A 20,568-nucleotide genomic window follows, 5' to 3' on the forward strand; every position below is an offset into this window, starting at 1 on the left:
GGTCTCTATGTCTGCAGGATTATAACCGATCTGGCTCCTCTGTCTTACTTCTCTGAGCACCAGGGCACCCTGCCTGTGTCCTGAGTGAGGAAAACACAAAACAAACTTGACATTCAGTAACTTTAGCCTTCATGGAATTTGGGGGTAATGGGATGTTTTGGGGTGTTTTGTTTTAAACAATTAGCCTTTATTCAGATCCTCCCAGTCGCTTCAAGTGGTGAGTTCCACAGGGATGTCTGGGTAGCAGTTAATATGCCTTTTTAAGGACCTCTTCCCTAGCATCACAGAAAATTAAGCCCTGGAAAGAATTTGGCTCAACAGTTAGTCATCTGCCTTGTCGGCTCAAAGGGGGGGGGGTGAGCAAGGGTGGAAAAAGGCAGGGTTAAGCAATTTATTGTCAAGCACGACATTTTTTTATTGACAGCCTCTCTCCAGGCAGTGTTCACATGCTCCGAATTGAAGCTTTTAGCTGGGCAGAGCTGGTTAAGCAAACAAACCAAGTTATTTGAATGCAATGATTAACAGGAAGCCAGCCGGGTGGAGGGCTGAGCAGGCACTGTTAGCAGCCTTCCACTGGGAGAAGAGGCTTGGCTCTGAGTTTCCAGATGCCTTGCCCGAAGGTCACTGATAGTGATTTCCCTGTGGGGACAGGTAGGGTCACTGGCTCCGGAAACCTCCCTGAGGCAGGACTCTTTGTGAAGTAATTGGTTGTTAAGTTAGTTAGAGGCTGGACAATGAGGCTGCTTCGGAAGCCTGTCAATGAAAACTGAAAATATAAGCAATCTAGGAAGAGGGAAGGGAACCACCTCCGTGCGGGATGACGCTGGGACCTGGAGAACATGTAAGGTAACAGAAGATCTGCTCCAATCCTGTCTCTAAAGACGTTTTGCTCGCTTCCTGCTTTGGGAAGATGGGCTCTTGGAAGTACTGTCTTTTTAGCCTGTCTCTTGTTGCCGCCTTGACCTTTGTATTTATTTACGACAGCGAATTGTGGGAGAACAGTCACTTCCCGAGGGCGATTCCCAATGCCTCCGTCTTAGCAGAGGTCTGTTTTCAGATGTTCAGTGGGGAGGGTTTTTATGCAGCAGACCTCGCACTGAAAACCACCCTGGAAAACTTCACCTGCTCCGAGTACAGGGTTCAGAATCACTACATAACAGAAACTCTCTCCAAAGAAGAAGCCGGCTTCCCTTTGGCTTTCACGCTGACCATCCACAAAGATTTTGACACCTTTGAGAGACTCTTCAGGGCCATTTACATGCCCCAGAACGTCTACTGCGTGCATGTGGACAGGAGGGCGACGGAGACCTTCAAAGGTGCGGTGCAGCAGTTGCTAAACTGTTTCCCCAATGCCTTCCTGGCCTCTAAGATGGAGCCGGTGGTCTATGGTGGCTTCTCCCGGCTCCAGGCTGACCTGAACTGCATCAAGGATCTGGTGGCCTCCGAGGTTCCCTGGAAATACGTTCTCAACACCTGCGGCCAGGACTTCCCCCTGAAAACCAACAAGGAAATAGTTCAGTACCTGAAAGGGTTTATTGGGAAGAATCTGACCCCAGGGGTGCTGCCTCCGGCTCACGCCATTGGAAGGACCAAGTATGTCCACCGGGAGCTGTTAGACCACAAAAACCCCTACGTCCATAACACCGCAAAATTAAAAACTCCCCCTCCTCACAACATGACCATTTACTTTGGCACTGCCTATGTGGCCCTCACACGTGAGTTTGCTAACTTCGTCCTCAAAGACCAGCGTTCTCTGGACTTACTCTCGTGGTCCAAGGACACCTATAGTCCCGATGAGCATTTCTGGGTGACACTCAATAGGATTCCTGGTATGTATATTGTTTTTCTCTCTCTCACACTCTCATCTTCCTCTCAATAGCGTTATTTTTTTTAAGAGACTTGATCTTGCTGTGTCCAGCCCAGGCTGTCCTGAAACCGCCACGACTATCTGGGTTTACAGAGATTACAAATATGAGCCGCCGTGCCTGTCTTCATTTTATATTTGTTCATTATATAAATATATATATATATATATGACGAATAGGTGAATATATATATATTCATTTTATATACATATATATGGCGAATAAGCTTCTCAAAAGATTTTTTTTTCTTTTTGGCTTTTCAAGGTGGTTTTTCTGTGCCACTCTGGCTGTTCCGTTCTGAAACTCACTCGGTAGACCAGGCTGGCCTCAAACTTGAAGATCCACCTGCTTCTGTCCCCTGAGTGCTGGGATTTAAAGGCATGTACCACCATGCTCAGAGGTTTAAAAAAAAAAAAAAGCATTGAACCTAACAAATGTCTTGGCAGTTTCAATTGTTAATTTTTGAGTGTGTAATATTTATTTGTTCATTTTGTTAATTACTAGTTTTATTTGCAAGTCGTGTTGTTATACACTGATGAGTACAAGGTGTTTTGATATGAGCAAGCGGTATGGGATGAATGACAAGCTACTTAACGTGCCTTGCTTGCCTAGCGTTTTTGGGGGGAGGATCTTGGAAAATGCTGTCTTAGTCGATGCACAGTCACTCTGCTGTGTGGGATGCTCCAACCCACTCCTCTGTCTGTCTGGGATTTTGGACCCTTTGGCCAGTAATTCTACTCCCTTGCCACAGCCACCTTTCTACTTTTCTATTCTCGTATCAATTCCTTTTCTTGTTGCTGCTTTGATTTGGTTTGGATTTTTTTTTTTTTTTAGGTTCCACATATCTGTGAAATCATATAGTGTTTTGTCTTTCAGTGTGTGGCTTTGTTCACTTTGCATAATATCTTCCTGATTCATCTATGTAGCTACAAATGACCAGATTTCCACCTTTTTATAGGGCTGAGTACTATTCCATTTTGTATGTATGTATCACATTGCTGTTAAAGTAAAAAAAAAAAAAAAAGAATCTTTACAGAAATCGTACTTACAGACTGGAAGATCTGACTTAAGCCTCTTTTATAGCTGATGGAAAAAAAATGGATTAGCAGAGTCAAGGTGAAAACTTGATTTTGTTTGGATCTGTAGGCCCATCCTAGATTTGTGTTTTCTCTTGACACAGGCAGGACACTGAGCAAATACTAGTTACTCAAAAGGAAGAAATATTAAGCCTAATACCTATTTTAAAGTGACACCGTTATGAGTCAGGGAGAGGCGAGACACATCATTAATCCCAGCATTTAAGAAACAAAGGCTGGCAGAGCTCTTGAACTTCAAGGACAGCCTGGTTCTACATAATGAGTTATCTGGCTATCTACATTAAGATTCTGTCGCTACATACATAACACACACACACACACACACACACACACAAGCCTTATGGTGTTGGAGGGATGGCTCAGCAATTAAGAGCTTATACTGCTTTGGCAAAGGACTCTGGTTCATATCCCAGCACCCACATCAGGTGGCTCACAACTATCCATAACTGCAGCTGGGGTTGGGGGGAGATCTGATGCCCTTTTCTGGTACCCAAGGAAACCTCACTCACATTCGGATACCCACACACAGATAAAGCACATGTACAAATAATTAAAGTTAAAAACTGAATGTTTATTGGAGAAGGGAATAAAATTAAAACTAAATGGCATAGATACAATTTGAGTGGTGACGAATATTTTTGTTCCCATCACCTCCTAGCTAAATTCCCATTCTTTTAAATGAGAAGCAGGTTGGTCACCACAGCTCAAGCCTATAATCCCATCACTGAGGAGATGGGAGGATGAGGTCCTGGTGTCATTGTGGGTGAATCCGAGAGTTCAAGGCCAGCCTATGCTGTTCCTTGTTGGAGCTGAATTAGAAACACAGACAACCTCAAGAGTTTAAACAGACCACATGTTCATCTCTCAGTAGTGAAGACAGAGTGATAAATAAGCGGGTCTTCCTAGCCTCATCTTTTAAAGCCGATTTTCTATTGCATATCAGCTGTTCCTGAATGAACTCTTTTTTCTTTGACACAAGTTCCAAATTATTTGAATAATCTCAATTTGTTTACAGTGAATTCAGCCAGTTGTATTTTAATTCAACACAAAGTAACAGTTGAGACACACTTCACGAAAAACAACAAGAGCTGGGCTTGACGGTAGACACCTTTAATCCCAGCACTCAGGAAACAGAGGCAATTGTATCTCTGAGGGTTCAGCCTGGTCTATATAGTAAATTATAGAGACCAGCCATGGCTATGTAGTGAGACCCTTTCTCAAGGGGGAGAAAATGTAACTGCAATCAATGTTCTGGTCAGATTAGAGTTTCTTTAGTTTGGAAATTCAGCATATATGATGCATATTATCATCACCTGGTGCTCAAGGAAACTCCCGAAAGGCTGTCCCTCTGGGGCTGGAATGAGTGAGCAGCGCTCCAATGCTGGGGGGAAGGCTTGTTTTAGATCTTAGCGCACAAAGCTTCCTAGATACAGGTAGTGCTCAAAGTCTGAGTTTTTCAGAACAGGAAGAGGACGATGTACTGAGTTAAAAGAAGCAGGCCTTAAAGACAGGTGGGAGACCCTGAACATGGTCCTCTGTTCCTCCTCCTCCTGTTCTGTCTCCTCCTCCTCCTTTCTCTTCCTCTTTTCTTCCCTTCCTCTCTTTCTATGGTTGGTTGAGACAGGGTTTTGTTATGTAGTCTAGGCTACCCTCAGATTTTCAGCAATACTCCTTCCTGTCTCAATGTCCTCAGTACTGGGATTACAGTTATGAACCATTGTGGCAAGCTTTCGCTACTAGCAGCAACCAAAATAGAAAAGGTGAAATCCCCACTTCTTCCTTCCATGTTTCTTAGACTATGACATAGACTCAGGTCTGCCATCGAACTCTAAAGAATTGTTCCCTGAAGAGCAGTCAAGATAAAAACAAACCAAAAACCAAAATAAACAAAAACCCATCCCACTTTTTTTTTTTTAATGACTAAGCTAGGACTGGAGAGGTGGCTCAAAGGTTAAGACCACTGGCTGTTCTTCCAAAGGTGCTGAGTTCAATTCCCAGCAAGCACATGGTGGCTCATAACCATCTGTAGTGAGGTCTTGGTTTGGGGCACAGGCAGAATGCTGTATAAATTAATAAATAAATAAATAAATAAATAGGTAAGTAAATAAATAAATAAATAAATAAATAAATAATCAATCAAGCTAAACAAGAAGATATTCAGTCTGAAAAATTAATGAAAAACTTTGTCAATAATGAAAGAACAAACACCACAGTGAGCAAAACTGTCTGGGGTCAGCAGACAGGAGATGGCTTCAGAGCCTCCAGAAGCCGAGGCTCTGGAGACACACTGGGCAGGTGTGACACTAAGCAAAGCCAGCGAGGCAAAGGCTGAGGAGTGCTGTAGAGGAATCCATATGGTGGGCGCATAGCTGACCCACAGTCTCTTCCCACCCTGACCAGGGCCAACAGTTGTTGCCAGTTTATTGAATGGAAACTATGGATTACACCCTGCCTTCTCAACATGATTCATTTGGACTTTCATTTGTACCCTGGTGGGCAGTGGCATCAGCAAAGCACAGGAAACTAAAGGCACTGATTCATGGAGCTTGAACTCTTCCAAGAGCCAAACTCTAAAATAGCCCCTGGATTAAACTGGTGAAGGTTCCCTCCTTGCTGCAGAACAGTGTCTTGCCAACTCTTTTCCAAGGAAGGCATGCTCATAAGCGAACCAGAGACCTAGCTGTTATTTTTAACAAAATCTCAGTCATTTGATTTTACCAATAAAGACTCGGGAGCCAGATGCTGGGGTGAAAGCCTGCTAGCTCAGAGAGGCAGAGAAAGCACCCAGCTGACCTTCCTGGCTGGCAACCCAAAAAGAAAAGGAAAAAAAAAAAAAAAAAAAAAAAAAAACCCTTAAACTGAATCTCCTTCCCTTCTCCCCCCTGTGCATTTCTCTTATATTTTTTTGGTTTTGAGCCTAGCTTGTAATGACTTAGCCATCTCTCCAGCCCTGTGTGACCCTCTGTCTGTCCTCCTGACTTACTCTTGCTCTCTTTGGTTTTTTTTCCCTACGTTCACTCCTGGTCAGCTAGTTGTTTGCTCTGCCTCTTGGCTGATGGAAGACTTCATTTAATCCTGTCTTGGATTAAAGGTGCTTGCTAGGGCTGAGCCACAGCACACCTGGAAACAGGTTTTTCCAGTAAGCAACACAATCTCAACACTTAGTTCTCTGTCTTGTTTGTTAGTCTGCCAGTGTGGAAACCCGTGGCACTTCTGTGCCAAAGGGCTCGTCTAGTGCGTGGGGCTTTGGGCAAGCGGATGAACTATTATGCTGGTCACAGTGATTGGAGCTTTATAATGAAGGCTCTCTGAGATGGCAGAGGAACAGCGGAAAAGATTTCGCAACCGGAAAGGACCAAGGCAAGCGAGTCCAGAGGGTAGCATCTCAGGGTAGCTAGGAGTGAGGCCCAACACATTCGTAGATGACAAGGTCATGTCATGATATCAAAAGATTGGACATTCTTGGACAGAGTAAACAAAAGAAAATATTCAGTCTGAAAAAACAAAGGTTTGAAGAATCTTAGTTAAGAGATTTGGAAGGTGGAGGCTAGAAGATCAAAAGTTCAAGGCCTGCAAGAGACTCCAGTTCAGAAATAAAAATTTGGGGTCGGGGTATGGTTCTGTTTGTAAAGGGCTTACCATACAAGCATGAGGACCCGAGTTCGATCCCTGTTAGCCATATGAAAACATGGCATACGCTCCTGTATTCTCAGTGCTAGGTTGTAGAGATGGGATCCCCGGAGCTTGCTGGCTGGTTAGCCAACCTGCAGGAACTCTGAGTTAGTAAGAGACCCTCTCTCTCTCAAAAAAAAAAAAAAAAAAAAAAACAAAAAAAAAAAAAACCCAGCAACATAATAAGGTTTAGTGGGCTTTAGAGATGGCTCAGCAGTTAAGAGTATTGGATGCTCTTCCAAAGGACCCAGGTTCAATTCCCAGCACCTACTTGGCAGCTCACAACTGCCTGTAACTCCATTTCCAGGGGATCTGGATCCTCACACAGACATACATGGAGGCAAAACACCAATGCACATAAACAAATAAGTAAATCTTGGGGGGGGGGTAGAAGGTCCAATTAGCAATTGAGGAAGACAACATTGACTAACGGCCTCCAAATGGATGCGCACACATGTGCATACACATAAACACGTATGCCTAGAAGCACGAGGGTTTTTTTTATTAAGATTAAAACAAATTAAGATTGTGTAATGAAAGAGAAATGGAACCACCCCTAATTTTGGAAGAAGAATCTAGGATAACGGGTTCTGGACTTTCACTTTCACAGAGAACCAGAACAACATTGCCCAGGGAAAATGTAAGCCACATGTCTGCTTGTAGAGTTCACAGGAGCCGCACTGAAATAGGTAACCAGTGAACTTAATATAGACAACATCAGAAGCGTGTTGGTAACACAAATGGGTGTGTTAGTCAAACTGTCATCTCTCCATGGGGCGGTGTGGCTGTCACACATGGAGCGTGTTGAGGCAGCGGTCAGCGTGACTGTCTCTGCCTGTTTGGATTCGTCTGTTTCTTTTCCCTGAATTTCAGAGCTCCCACTTGTTGTGGGAGGCGGTGACTCGTGACTCGGACCTTCTTCACCTTCCCCCCCAGTGTCTGAGTCTCTGTTCCGCCATCTCTAAATGTCAAAACTGCAGTGAGATGGGCATTAACCTCCATCCATACAGATGCTTGTGTTTCAAACGGGGCATCTGCTATAACCACGCGGTCCTGTGGCTTAAAATGAAAAAGCAATGGCTTACCTACACCGACGACCTTTGAGACGTTCTTTCCCTGTGTCTACTCAGGTTGGCAGAGAGAAGTGCTTAGCACACAGGGAGTTCAACCTGGCTTGGGGGTATTACCGGGTAAACTTCAGTCCTCACTGTGGAGTAAAAGTCCCTGAAATCCAAGCAGAAGCCACATGGTTAAGTGGCCACATTGTCCTACACTGTTATTAAGTCTTCTGTTTCCTCCTGCAGACCATGGTTTGTTTGTTTTCAGACTATGCTGAACTTGTGAACCCATGACGTATCTATCACCTTTGCCTTGCTGAACTACCGAAACTGTGATACATGATCTTCCTTTTGCCTCACGCAGTGTCTTCCCAACCTTGCTGACTCTGTTTCCACAGGACTTATGCTTGCTCGTTTCTTTCCCGCAGGCAGCCTTGTGCCCTGAGTCCCGCCCCCTTCCAAGTGCTAACAGCCAATTATCTAACCAGCTGTTTTCTATCAACCCCTAACCCTTCCCCATAAAAGGAGCATCAAAAGCCTGTGAGGGGCTGCTCTCTAAAATCCCAACGTAGGAAGAGGCAGCCTGCTGGCCTGTTCTGAATACAGCATGCTTTAATCAGATCTCAGTTCTCTCACCTGACTTTCTCCCCATGTGACTAACTCCTATCCGGCCCTCTCTAACCCAGTCCACGACAAGATGAAAATTCACTTTTAGTCCGTCGTGCTACTGGATTGTGAGTGATTCCTTAATAGGGAAAAGAACTACCGGTAAACCAGAGTACCGAGCTCATTCACCTGTTGTTTTCCCTCTAGGCTATTGATCATGGGAGTTGGATTGATCCAGCCTTGATTAGAAAATAAGGGTGGGTTAGTTTCATTGCTCCTCTACCCCTAGCTATCATTAGCACCTTTAAAACTGACCAGTGGTTTCTACTTGTTTGCACCAAAGTAGTATTTTAAATCAGAATAAATGAGAGAAGAGCCTTTGGAGACTGATCTTTGTTAGTGTCAGGAGAAAAGAAAAGAGAGATGGCTAAACCGCTCATGTTAGCTGGCTTCCTATTGCTGTGACAAAACATAGAACTTTATTTTCATTTATGTATTTATTTGTTTGTTTGTTTATTGTTGTTTTTTTTTTGAGGGGGGTTTCTCTATGTAGCTCTGACTGTCCTGGACTCACTTTGTAGACCAGGCTGGCCTTGAATTCACAGAAATCCACTTCCCTCTGCCTTCCGGAGGGCTGGGATTACAGGCGTACACCACCTCACCCAGCTCTTTTATTTTTATATTTACTATCTTGTCATTGTTATTGTTTGGTTTGTGGGAGAGGGTCGAGCTATGCAGCGCTGAACTCAGAGCTATCCACCTGTCTCTGCTTCCCAAATTCTGGGATCAAAGAAGGGCATTACCGCACGCAGCCAAAATAGACTTTGAAACGATGATTGTGCAGAATACTTATTCTCACGACGTCACCTTCACACGTGCGTGGCTTGAACTTTGCTCGCTTACCCCATCACCCGTTCTTGTTCTATCCCCCACCTTCCCATTTGTCCTTGCTTGCCTTGTGTTGCTGGGATACAAACACTGACCAAAAACAGCCCTGGGAAGGAAAGGGTTTGTTCTGCTTTCAGATTACAGGGAATCATCAAGGGAATCAAGGCAGGACACTGAAGGCAGATCCCAAAGCGGAGAACCCAGAAGAACCCTGCCCAGTGGCTTGCTCTCCCCAGCTTGCCACCAGCTTCCTCATATGATCTATGACCACCTGCCCCAGGGGTGGCACTGCCCCTACTGGGCTGGGCCCTCCCACATCAATCATTAATTATCAATCAAGAAAATGCCCCATTGACTTGTTCCTGGGCCAATCTGATAAAGACATTTTCTCAGCTGCTGTTCCCTCTTTCTTAACAATAGATTTACTTATTTATTTTATATCCTGATCACAGTTACTCCTCCCTTTTCTCCTCCCAGCTCCTCCCTCTCACCTCTCCTCCCTGATATCATCCTATTCTCCCTTTCTCCTCAGAAAAAAATGCTCAGAAAAGGGGGAGGCCTGCCCAGGATATCAACTCGCCTTAGCATATGAAGTTATATTTGGACTAGGCACATCTTCTATTTTGGCTTGTCAAGGCAGCCCAGTTAGGGGAAAGGGATTCAAAGGCAGGCAACAGGGTCAGGTACAGCTCCTGCTCCTTCTGTTGGGAGTCTCCACAGAAAGACTGAGCTGCCCCACCGTTAAAATGTACAGAGGGCATAGGTCCGTCCCATGGATGCTCTCTGGTTAGTGATTCAGTCTCTGTGAGCCCCTATAGGCCCAGGTTAGTCGATTCTGTAGGTTTTCCTGTGGTGTCGCATTTGGTGTCTTGATGACAGCCATTATGACCAGGGAGAGGTGGAACAGCCTTTGATTTTCCTTTCCCCAGGCCCATCTATGTAAAGCAGTCAAGACTGACTTTAGCTTGCAGTTTCAGAGGTTTTAGTCCACAGTTGCTTGGCTCTGTCATTTCTAGGTCAATGTTAAGACATCATGGTCAGAGGTGCACAGTGGAGCAGAGCTGTCTCATTCACGGCTCCTGGGAAGCAAAGCAATAGAGAGAATGAGGCAGGGACAAAAGTACCCTTCAGTGACCTTTCTCCAGTACATTTCATCTCCTGATACTTCTACCATCTTCCAATCTCCCATTCATGTTGTAAGACCATTGATGAGGTCAGAGCACCATGTTCTGATCGCTTCCCAAAGGCCCCACCTACGAACACCACTGCCTCAGCAATGAAGCCTGAAACACATGAGTTTTTGCAGAGTTGTTTCAGTTTCAAACTAGCACAGCGCCTTGAAGGGGAAGGAATAGAGGAAGGAACTGGAGGTGATCCTGGAAGGCAGACTCCACCTGTTTTTACATTCTATTGCTCTTGGAGCCAGACTCTGGATCAGCCTTGTCAAATCCCACAGCAAGCATCTCTTCTGGATCCTGGCAATGGCAGGCTTATTGCATTTTTCTTTTTAGTACTGTCCATGTTGTAATCAATGGAGACAGATGGGTGTATTCCTTGAGCCCAGGTCCCAGGAGCTGAGATTTAAGTGATGGAAGCAGGAATCACAGATCTGAATTAACTCATTCATGGTCTATCATGTGCCTGAGCGCTTATGTCCATAGGGGACTTATGCTCCCCAAACCAATCAGGCGCATGAAATTTGTGACATCACTGGGTCTATGGCCAGAGCTATTTGGGGGAAAATCAGGGCTGGAGGATAAATTTTACTATTAGTTATGCTTAAATGGTCTCCATATATCCCAGAGAAAGGAGACCAGTGGGTTAGAACACCTATGAGCTGGGGTGTTGGTTTTGTTTTGTTTTGAGACAGGGTCTCACTAGGTAGCTGGCTATTTTGGAACTCACTGTGTAGGCCAGGCTGGCCTCAAACTCACAGAGATTTGCCTACCTCTGCCTTCTGAGGGCTGGGACTAAAGGCATATGCCACCAGTCTGGGCTTCACTTTTGAAGTTTTGTTGTTGTTTTATTTTAGGACACATAACTTCACCTGTTATGCAGGTGTGTTACCAAGGAAACAGGAGTGTCATCATTTCTTTAGGAATGTGCCTTGCCCTGCTTTGTTCTCCCCTTAGGTGGCATCTGGCCTCTGGCTTGGTTCAGTGGTATTCTGGTTCTTATATCCTACGGCAAATTTCCTTCTTCCCCTTTCCTAGCTGAGGTACAGTGTTCTTTCCTGATTCTTTTCTTGCAAAAGGACAGTTGACACCTGTGTCATCTTGAAGTCAGATACTGACAGGACTCAAGGCACAGAGTTTCCTCACTATGTTTTAAGCTAATCAGGGCTTTAGCTGCAGAAAGTTGCAACACTATCAAAAGTGACCCAACAAGAACTGAAGACAACCAGAGACTTTGACATTTTAGTTTAGTTTTTGGAAAAAGATGTTATTTCCCTATATCAGAAATTGACGCTGGCTGGAGGGATGGGCACAGTGACTAAGAGCACCCGAGTACCTGTTCTTGCAGAGGCAAGTTCAGTTCCCAGAAGTGCCTTTTTCTGGCCTCCACGGCACTGCATGCATGTGGTACTCAGCTATACATGCACACAAAACACTCATGCACAAAATAACAAAATTAAATTAAAAATTAAGAAAGAAATTGCCCTGGTGGTTAGTTGAATTGACTTGCGTACACTACCATGGAAAATGGGCTGAGGTCAGCTCACCAACAGACCAGTCAGTGAAATGCCAGGACCCGAGTTCGATCCTCAGAAACATGATTTTGTTGTTGTTGTTTAAAGGCAATTGTGGCAGTGACACTGGCAATCCCAGTCCTGGGAGGGAGCTCCCGGGGGGATGTCTGGGCAGCCCACCTGAACACCTGGTGAATCTCAGGCCAGCGAGAGACCTTGCCTTAAAAAGAAACAAGTAGACAGCGCCCGGGGAACAGCACCCAGGATTGTCTCTTGCCGCCACTGTTATGAGCACAAACACCCTCACCTACCCACCCACACCCATACCCAGACACATCTGTGTACTCTCACTCACATGAACACACAAAGAAAATGAAACAGGCTGAGTAATAATGATCACCTTGCCCCTTTATCATCAAAAAGGACCAAACAGAGACATAAGCCAATTTTTATATTGGCTTGTCCCTCTAAGCAGCAACCTCCGCAACTGCTTACTCTGCAGTCAGGTGGTACTCACTGGCGGGATATCACCATCATCATCACCAGCATCACCATCATCACCATCACCATCACCATCATTATCACCAGCATCACCATCATCACCACCACCATCACCATCATCAACACTGTTGTGTTACTGAGGGTGGCACCTGGTTTGCAAACACGCTCAGGAACTGCTCTACCATTGCTGCACTATGGGAGTCAGCAGCCAGCAACCCTGGCTTAAAGCCTGGCTCTCCCACAGAGAGTCTGTTGATCTTCAGGCAAGATTCCTTATTTCTCTGAGCCTAATTTGCCTTTTAGATTCTGAGGATGAACTCTCTTTTTGTAAGGCTGATAGGAGGGTTAAAAAGCATACAAACGGGACCTTGTAAGAACTCGCTTGATGCTAAAAGAGAGGGAGCAAACATAGGTTTCTTCCCTTTCACTCATTCACTCATTTTTTAAATTTTGTTTATTTATTTATTTATTTATTTATTTATTTATTTATTTATTTAGGAGACAGGTTTCTCTGTGTAGCCCTGACTGTCCTGGAACTCGCTCTGTAGACTCTGTAGACCAGTCAGGCCTTGAACTCACAGATCTGCCTGCCTCTGCCTTCAGAGTGCTGGAATTAAAGCCATACACCGCCACCTCCAGGATGGATTTCTTCCTGTGGACTCTTGAGAAGATTTATTATTTATTATATATACAATGTTCTGCCTGCATGTACACCTGTGCACCAGAAGAGGGCACCAGATCTCACTGTAGATGGTTGTGAGCATATGGTTTCTGGGAAATTGACCTTTGGAAGAGCACTGGCTAGTGCTCTTAACCTCTAGCCCTATTCTAAAACTTCTTTATAAGATTAAGGAAAACAAGATAAAACAATGTCTATACACATTTAGTTTTGAAGGCATTAGGTAAAGATTGTGAGTGATTAGGATGGGGAATGTGGCTGGCCACAGGGGTTTTTCAGGTGTGTGGGTTTTGCATCACCTGGTCTGTCTGTCTGTTTTTTGTTTGTTTGTTTGTTTGTTTGTTTGTTTTATCCGCGAGTCAAACTCTGCGGGCTTTTAAAAGCTGCTCCTAGGAGCTTAGGTTACTTTACCTTGTTGCTCCCAAGACAAATGGTCTGTATGCCTTTGTTCTGCACTCCCTTTGTTATAGAATGCTCTTTACCTTTGCTGTTCATTCCAATAAGCTGACCTTGAGAGTCCATTCCTTTCTCCTCCCCCAGAACCAGAGCTCACTATCTTAGCTCCCGCTAGGAGAGGTTTCTGTGTCCCCTGCCAATGGCAGATGTGAGGAAGTGAATTAAATGTCTGCAACCACCATCTATACTTCACCTAACCTCATCGACTAGAAGGTGCCAAAACCTTGCGGAACGAGGAACATGATTAGGGTAGAAGAGATCCACCGTTCATCTGACAGGCTCTATTTGAATCCCAGGATTCAACTAATCTTAGGGGGAAAACAGGAAAAAAAACAGAAAAGGCATACTGGCCTTTTTCTTATTATTATTCCCTAGAGTCTAGGCCTAGACAATATGGTATAGTCACATAACCTCCTTACATGGGTTTTACACTGTGTTAGGTATTTAACATCATCTGGAACTGGTTTTCTACAAATGATATGTAGGCTCTGTGCAGGTACTGTGCCACGGTACAGACGGGGCCTGAGCATTGCTGACTCTGGTATCTACAGAGGGGCCCAGAACTGAGAGCCCCACAGGCACCTAGAGACGCTGTTCTGTTACTTTTGTCTTAGAAAGTATTGTCTACAAACATATTTCTCCCTTCTGTTGTTTTTAAAAACAAAATTCCAGTTGTTTGATTTTACCAATAAACACTCAGGAGCCAGATGCTGGGGTGAAAACCCACTAGCTCAGAGAGGCAGAGAAAGCACCCAGCTGACCTTCCTACTCAGCTCAAGTCCCAATGAAGAAAGCCAAAAGCTTGCCAGCTCAGCTGACAGCCAGGAGGAAAAAGCCAAAAGCTCTTCTTGTCTACCCTGTCTTAAACACCCTTCAACTCAAAGTCCCTCCTTGCTGCTTAATCCCTGTCAGCTTGTTTCTGGACCCGCCTCTGGACCTAGGGTTAACTTTATTAAATCCAGTGTACAGAAAGCTCCTGGATTAAAGGTGTGTTATCAGGGCTGAACCACACCAAAAAAGAAATGGGTTTTTACAGTTCACGATCTGGATTCACAATGGGATCAAATATCCTACAACACCCTTCTCTTGCAGAAAGATTAATGATTTTTTTATTTTTCAGTTCTGGCTCAAGTTTTTAATAGGGAGGAGTCCTATCCTCTCCTGTCCTCCCACACACCCTTTGCCACCTCTGTGACACCATTCAGAAAACACTCTGGATACTGTAGGTGACGTGTGGGACTTCTCAGACTGCTCAGTTTAAACAACCCTCTTCATGGATCTGAAGATTGAAGTTATGTGGTTTTGGTTCCCATCTAGAGAAGTAAAGAGGAAAGAAAAAAAAAAAAAAAAAGCATTCATGGAATTTGCCTGAGTGATTTTGGCCCAGTGAGGCTTTGATTTAAAATATCCAGAAAATGTAGTCAAAGTGGGCTGTTTGGCTCTGACTTGAAATCCTGAGTAACTGCTGTTGCCCGATCGACCTCTATGCCAGCTTTACCCTTAGTCTCTTTTTGCTTAGGAAAAAAAAAAAACAACCCAAACCTTATTATTATTATTATTATTATTATTATTATTATTATTATTATTATTAGAATGATTGCTAATGATTTTGCTCTGGGGCCTGAGCCCACATGAGCGCCTCTGGTGAGCCACTCCCTCCTTCCTGCCACCTCTGCACGGTCCCACTCAGGCAGCACAGCCTTGTTCCACTGCCTCTCTTTACTCTGCTCTGTCCTCCCAGCAGGGCAGTGCTTTAGGGCTCTGTTAGATGGAGGGATTTTCTGTCTTTGATCTTTATGTTGCAAGAGAGTCACCATGAATTCAGGGCTAGCCCTGTCTGCCTAGTGAGTTTCAAGCCAGCCAGGTCTATATAGTGCAACCCTAACCCTGGAAACAAAATAACACCCTTACCTGTTTCGCAGCAGAGTTTCAAGCAGGGCTGCAGGGATTGGTGCATCCCTTAGTTTGCTGACAAACAGGGCTGTCCCTGTTTTTGCCTCTGAAGGATGATACTGCTACGGACAGTGCGGAACACTTGTGGCACATGTTTTCACGCTCCTTGATAGATAGACAATAAGAAGTGGATCAGCTGACCCATGCGGTGACATTCTGCTCAGCATTTTCGAAGCTTTGCTATGGAACCCAGGGCATACCTGGAATCCCAGCTATTTCACAGACAGAAGCAGAAAGACAGAACTTAAGGCAAGCCTGGACAACTTGGAAAGAGGGGAGGAAGAGGGGGAGGGAGGAAGGGGAAAGAGATTAATTGTCCAACATATTAAAGGGTGGATTCAAGTTTCTGCCTAACCAGGCAATTAAATAAAAATAAGTGAAATAAAAACCAAAACAGGCTGTTTGATGCAGATAAAGCATGTGGCTATTGCAATTAGACCCCTTCTGTGGATTCATAGGAACCAAGTGGCCTGTTTCTACTTTCCATATGAGTCTGTCTCCAGTCTCCTCCTGTGTCCCTCTGTCCCAGCTCCCTGGCTTGGAGCTCTTCAATCCTGTCCTGAGATTCTAGGCAGTGTTTGTGGTTTCTGGTATTTGCTTTCTTTCATCTCACAGTCTGTCCCCTGACTACAGTCTACTCTTTTCTGTGTGTTAATATTTGGTTTTATTGGCTGGTTGATTTATTTATTTATTTTTTTACTTTTTGAGACAGGTTCTCATATAGCCTAGGCTGGCCTCAAGCTCACTATATAGTTAAGGTTGACCTTAATCTCCTGGTGTTTCCGGCACATGTCCTTTACGCTTGAATAACAGGAATGGGCCGCAACACCAGCTATTCTTTCTTATTGGTTCTTGCTGCCTCAACAATTCTTATATTACTTAGTTCATCAAATTTGGGACAATATCTGATAGCTTTCCACATACAATTGCTTTACGCTGAATATTCACAAATGTATCCCTAGTTCTTCATTTCCTTCTTCTTAGAAATAAAATCAACTTCAAGTTCTTGCGATGATTACAATCCTAACCTCCTTCTAGGGCCGGGAGCGGTGGCCCACACCTTTAGCTCCAGCAATCGAGAACTCGAGAGGCAGAGGCAGGCAGATCTCTGAGTTCAAGGCCAAAGTGGTTCTTTCTATTTTATTTTATTTTATTTTATTTTATTATTTTATTTTATTTCATTATTTTTAGGCAGGGTCTCACCACTTAGCCCTGACTAGCCTGAATCTCCCTATGTAGAGATGGCTGACCTTGAACTCACAGATTGGCCTGACTTTTTCTTCCCAGTGCTGAGGTTACAGATGTGCTCTCAGTTCTTACTGCTTTTTGTTTTTAAAGGTTATTTATTTCATGTCTATGAGTGTTTTGCCTGCATGTGTGGGGTTTTTGTATACCCTGGAATTGGGGTATCAGATGATTTCAAGCTACTATGTAGGTGCTGGAAACAGGTCCTCTACAAGAGCACTGCATCGGTTTGAATGAGAATGGCTCCTATAGGCTCATACGTTTGAATGCTTGGTCTCCAGTTAGTGGAACTGTTTGGGAAGGATTAGGAGGTGTGGCCTTGTAGAAGGAGACTGCCACTGGGAGTAGGCTTTGAGGTTTAAAAAGCCCATACTAGGCCCAGCCTCTCTGCCTGCAGCTTATGGATCAGATGTGAGCTATAGCTGCCGCTCCAGCACCGCACGCTCCTGCCTGCTGCCATGATGTTCGTGAACTAACCTTCTGAAACTGTAAACAAGCCCCCAAGTTAGTTCTTCCTTCTGTAAGTTGCCTTTGTCATGGTATCTCGCCACAGCGATAGAACAGTAACTGTCTAGGGAGCACGTGCTCTTGATCTCTGAACCACCTCTCTAGCCCCTTCCTGTAAAAATAAAATTAAGGTTTTTAAAACACCCATTTAGCTTCCAAATAATGACGTAGAGACCTATTACATTTATCAAAAAGCTTGAAAGCACTAAGCTGGGCAGGAACTCATTTGTTCTGACCCATCCACGCTGATCTGTTACCCAGCCATGTGCCCCATTACCTGTCCTCTAGTCCTGCCCTGGCAACTCCTGCTCCATTTTTGTCCTCACAGTGACCTCCTATTGCCTCTTTCTCCTTGACCTTCTCCTTCCTACTTGGCACTTCCTAAATGAGATGGAAGTTCCACCCTAACTCTCCTGCTCAGCTATTGGCTGATCAGCTTCTTTTTTTAATCAATCAGAGATGACGGAGAACAGTTTTTACACGACATTGAGGCAGGAAATTCTTCATAGAAATGACGAGACCCACGACCTGACCGAAGTCCTATCTCAGGCCCAGAAATCGGCCTCTGAATATGCAGAGCAGGACATCATCTCCCAACACCTTCCATTGCTTCTCATCAGATAGTTGGTCACAGTAGCAAGAAGAGTAACCAGTAAGAGGAGGCTATTGCTATCTTCTGGTTGCAGATAAGGAAGCTCAGTCTGAAGTCAGGCGGCATCGCTCAATCTAACAAGTCCCCAGTGCACAGTCACTCAGCATTCCCTGTAGCTCAAGCAAAGCATTCAGTGAACATACTAATATTTTGAATGGGCAGAAAGTGTCTAAAGACTTTAATGAGTTTCGACTTTTAGTATTCAAATTTATTACACTTGAAAGAATTACACAAAGTTCTCCTAGGCGCCACCTGTAACAGTTAGCCAACCTGTCCCATCACAGTCAGCTCTCTCTCTCTCGTTCTCCCTCCTATTCCATCTCTTCCTCTCCCTCTCCTCTCCCTCCCTTTGTCATTCTCCAGTTACATGAACATTTCCAAATGTGTCCTAGCAAAGGCTCCCCTATATAATCAATAGGTACTCATTATTTAGCCCACAAACCCAATTCCAGAACCACAGGCTGTGAACAATGCCCATAATGGCCTACACATTCTGTGAGTTGATCAATTGTCTTGAGCTGTGTGCTTAACTGTCACCTGGAACCATTGCTGTCTTTCTTTGGTGACCTTCTCACCTTTGAAGAATACAGGTCCAAGAATCCTCCTAAGTGGATTCTGTTTATCTTTTGGGCAGTGAGCCTAAAGAAACAATGTTGCCCAGGCCTGTAGTGTTTACTCCTCTCCATGGTGACGAAGTTACTTTTTATCGTTCTTGATTTAGACAGTGCCTGCCAAGTTTTTCCTCTGTAAAGTGTTTGTAATGAGGTAGTGAAGCTGGTATTTTAGACAGATAATTCTAGACTTTTTAGATACCCTGTTTGACAAATGTTCAGTCTTGCTTCATTCTCCTGCAGATATGTTTCCAATCACTCAATCATTGCCCTTACAGTTGCTAAATCCCATTTTTCCTTAAATTCTTCATTCTCTGTTTAGTAGCTGGCATTCAGCAGTAAGGTGGAGCGGTCTGGTATCCCCATGTTTGTTTGTATTCCTAAGGATTTGGATCCCTGGTTCAGTCTGTGAGTTACAACACGTTATTTATTTCTACTTACTCACAATCCGTTCCTTATTTCTACATACTTCGGTTGCTCTTATTGTTAGTGGTTGGAGCCCCTTCAGCTGGTTCTTGTATCCTTTCAGCAAATTTCTGTTGCTTTTCTTGTCCTAGCACCACATATAAAGGCAGAATTCGCATGTGGCCAGTGTAGAAAAGCATTATAAAGAATATTGTAATGCCCAGCACTAGTAATGATGGAATTTTACTCATTCTCTCTCTCTGTGTGTGTGTGTGTGTGTGTGTGTGTGTGTGTGTGTGTGATTTTTTTGAGGCATGGCTGGCCTAGAACGCACAGTGATCCACTTGCCTCTGCCTCCCTCCCACATGTTGGGATTAAAGGTGTGTGCCACCACTGCCCTTCCTGGGGTTCTTAAAAAAAAATAAAAGAAAAGAATACAGAAAAATTAAAAAAAAAAAAAAAGAGAGAAAATTCTTTGTGGACAGAACTCTTGAGGAACAGGTTCTCTGAGACTTCAGTCAAAGATTATAGCTATGCTTAATGTGACCAGTAAAGGCTGGCCTAAAACCACATCTTAATCCCAACACTCTGAAGCAAGTGGATCTCTAAGTGTCTCGGGCCAGTCTGGTCTACATAGTGACAGGCTGACTCAAAGAGAAAAAGGGAAATCTAAAAGAAAGGAAGAGGTGAGAAGAGGAGAGTGGGGAAAGAGAGGGAGGGAGGGAGGAAGTGAAGGAAGAAAGGAAGAAGGGAGAAAAGAGGAAGGAGGGAAGGAAGGAAGGAAGGAAGGAAGGAAGGAAGGAAGGAAGGAAGGAAGGAAGGAAGGAGAGAAGGACTTTGTTGGGCTGGACTGACAAGCAGAGTGGGTGTGACAACAGGGAATCATCTAGTGCCAACAACAAAGCTGTTTTTCTAGCACTGGGTACTCTTAAGACCTCCTCCTTCTCTGATGAGGAAACTGAGGCTTAAGCTCCTTTCACCTCCTCACTGGCGTACCCATCCAGAGCCAGAGCTCACCTACATTCTTTATTTAGATCAGCCCTCTCTTGGTGTGACTAAAAGCAGGGAGGGGACTAGAAAGGGCCCCGTGGACGCTAATCAGTGCAATGATGTAACCTGTTAAAATGGCAAATGATTCTGATGAAATTTTATTATAGCACGTCAATATTCTTCTCATCCAGGGGTCCCAGACACGCTCTTCATAAGGTTACAAACTAACAGGTTTAGCGGAAGTGATCCTGGAGCCGATGGGTGAGGATGATGGAGTGTAACCAGATGCATGAGGGTAGGAGCAGAGTGTCCACTGTGTCCCAGAATGACTTTGATGTAGGGGAGCATCACCTGCAGAAAGAAAAGAACGGTGCGTGTTAGCTGCTTTTCTTGGTTTTGTGACAGAATGTCTGGTGACAGCAGCACAAGAATGGGAAGATTTATTCTGGCTCTCAGTGTGAGGAGGTATAAATCAGACCATCATAGCAGGGAAGGCCTAGCAGCCGGAGAACGAGAGAGCTGGTCAGGTACTTCCAAAGTCAAGACAGATGAATGTTGGTACTTGACCGTCTTTCTCCTCTTCTCCTTTTTATTCTGTCTGAAACCCCAGCCCACAAGATTATGAAAATTGTCCTCTGACCTCTATACCCGTGTGTGTGTGTGTGTGTCTGTCTGTGTCTGTGTTTATGTATGT

At 44.4% G+C, this 20,568-nt stretch overlaps 1 protein-coding gene across 1 annotated transcript in view; it reads left to right on the plus strand.

The window, feature by feature from the left end:
• The first annotated feature begins 507 nt into the window (after positions 1 to 507).
• Positions 508 to 20,568, plus strand: part of Gcnt2 (glucosaminyl (N-acetyl) transferase 2 (I blood group)) — a 94,273-nt gene continuing 74,212 nt past the window's right edge. Inside the window, exon 1 of the mRNA XM_055595151.1 lies at positions 508 to 1,829. Coding sequence (XP_055451126.1) covers positions 911 to 1,829 — 919 coding nt within the window. The 5' untranslated portion in view covers positions 508 to 910. The remainder of the gene's footprint in view (positions 1,830 to 20,568) is intronic.

The sequence above is a fragment of the Psammomys obesus genome, unplaced genomic scaffold, assembly GCF_907164565.1.
Source record: "Psammomys obesus unplaced genomic scaffold, mPsaObe1.curated_primary_1811, whole genome shotgun sequence".
Classification (NCBI taxonomy): domain Eukaryota; kingdom Metazoa; phylum Chordata; class Mammalia; order Rodentia; family Muridae; genus Psammomys; species Psammomys obesus.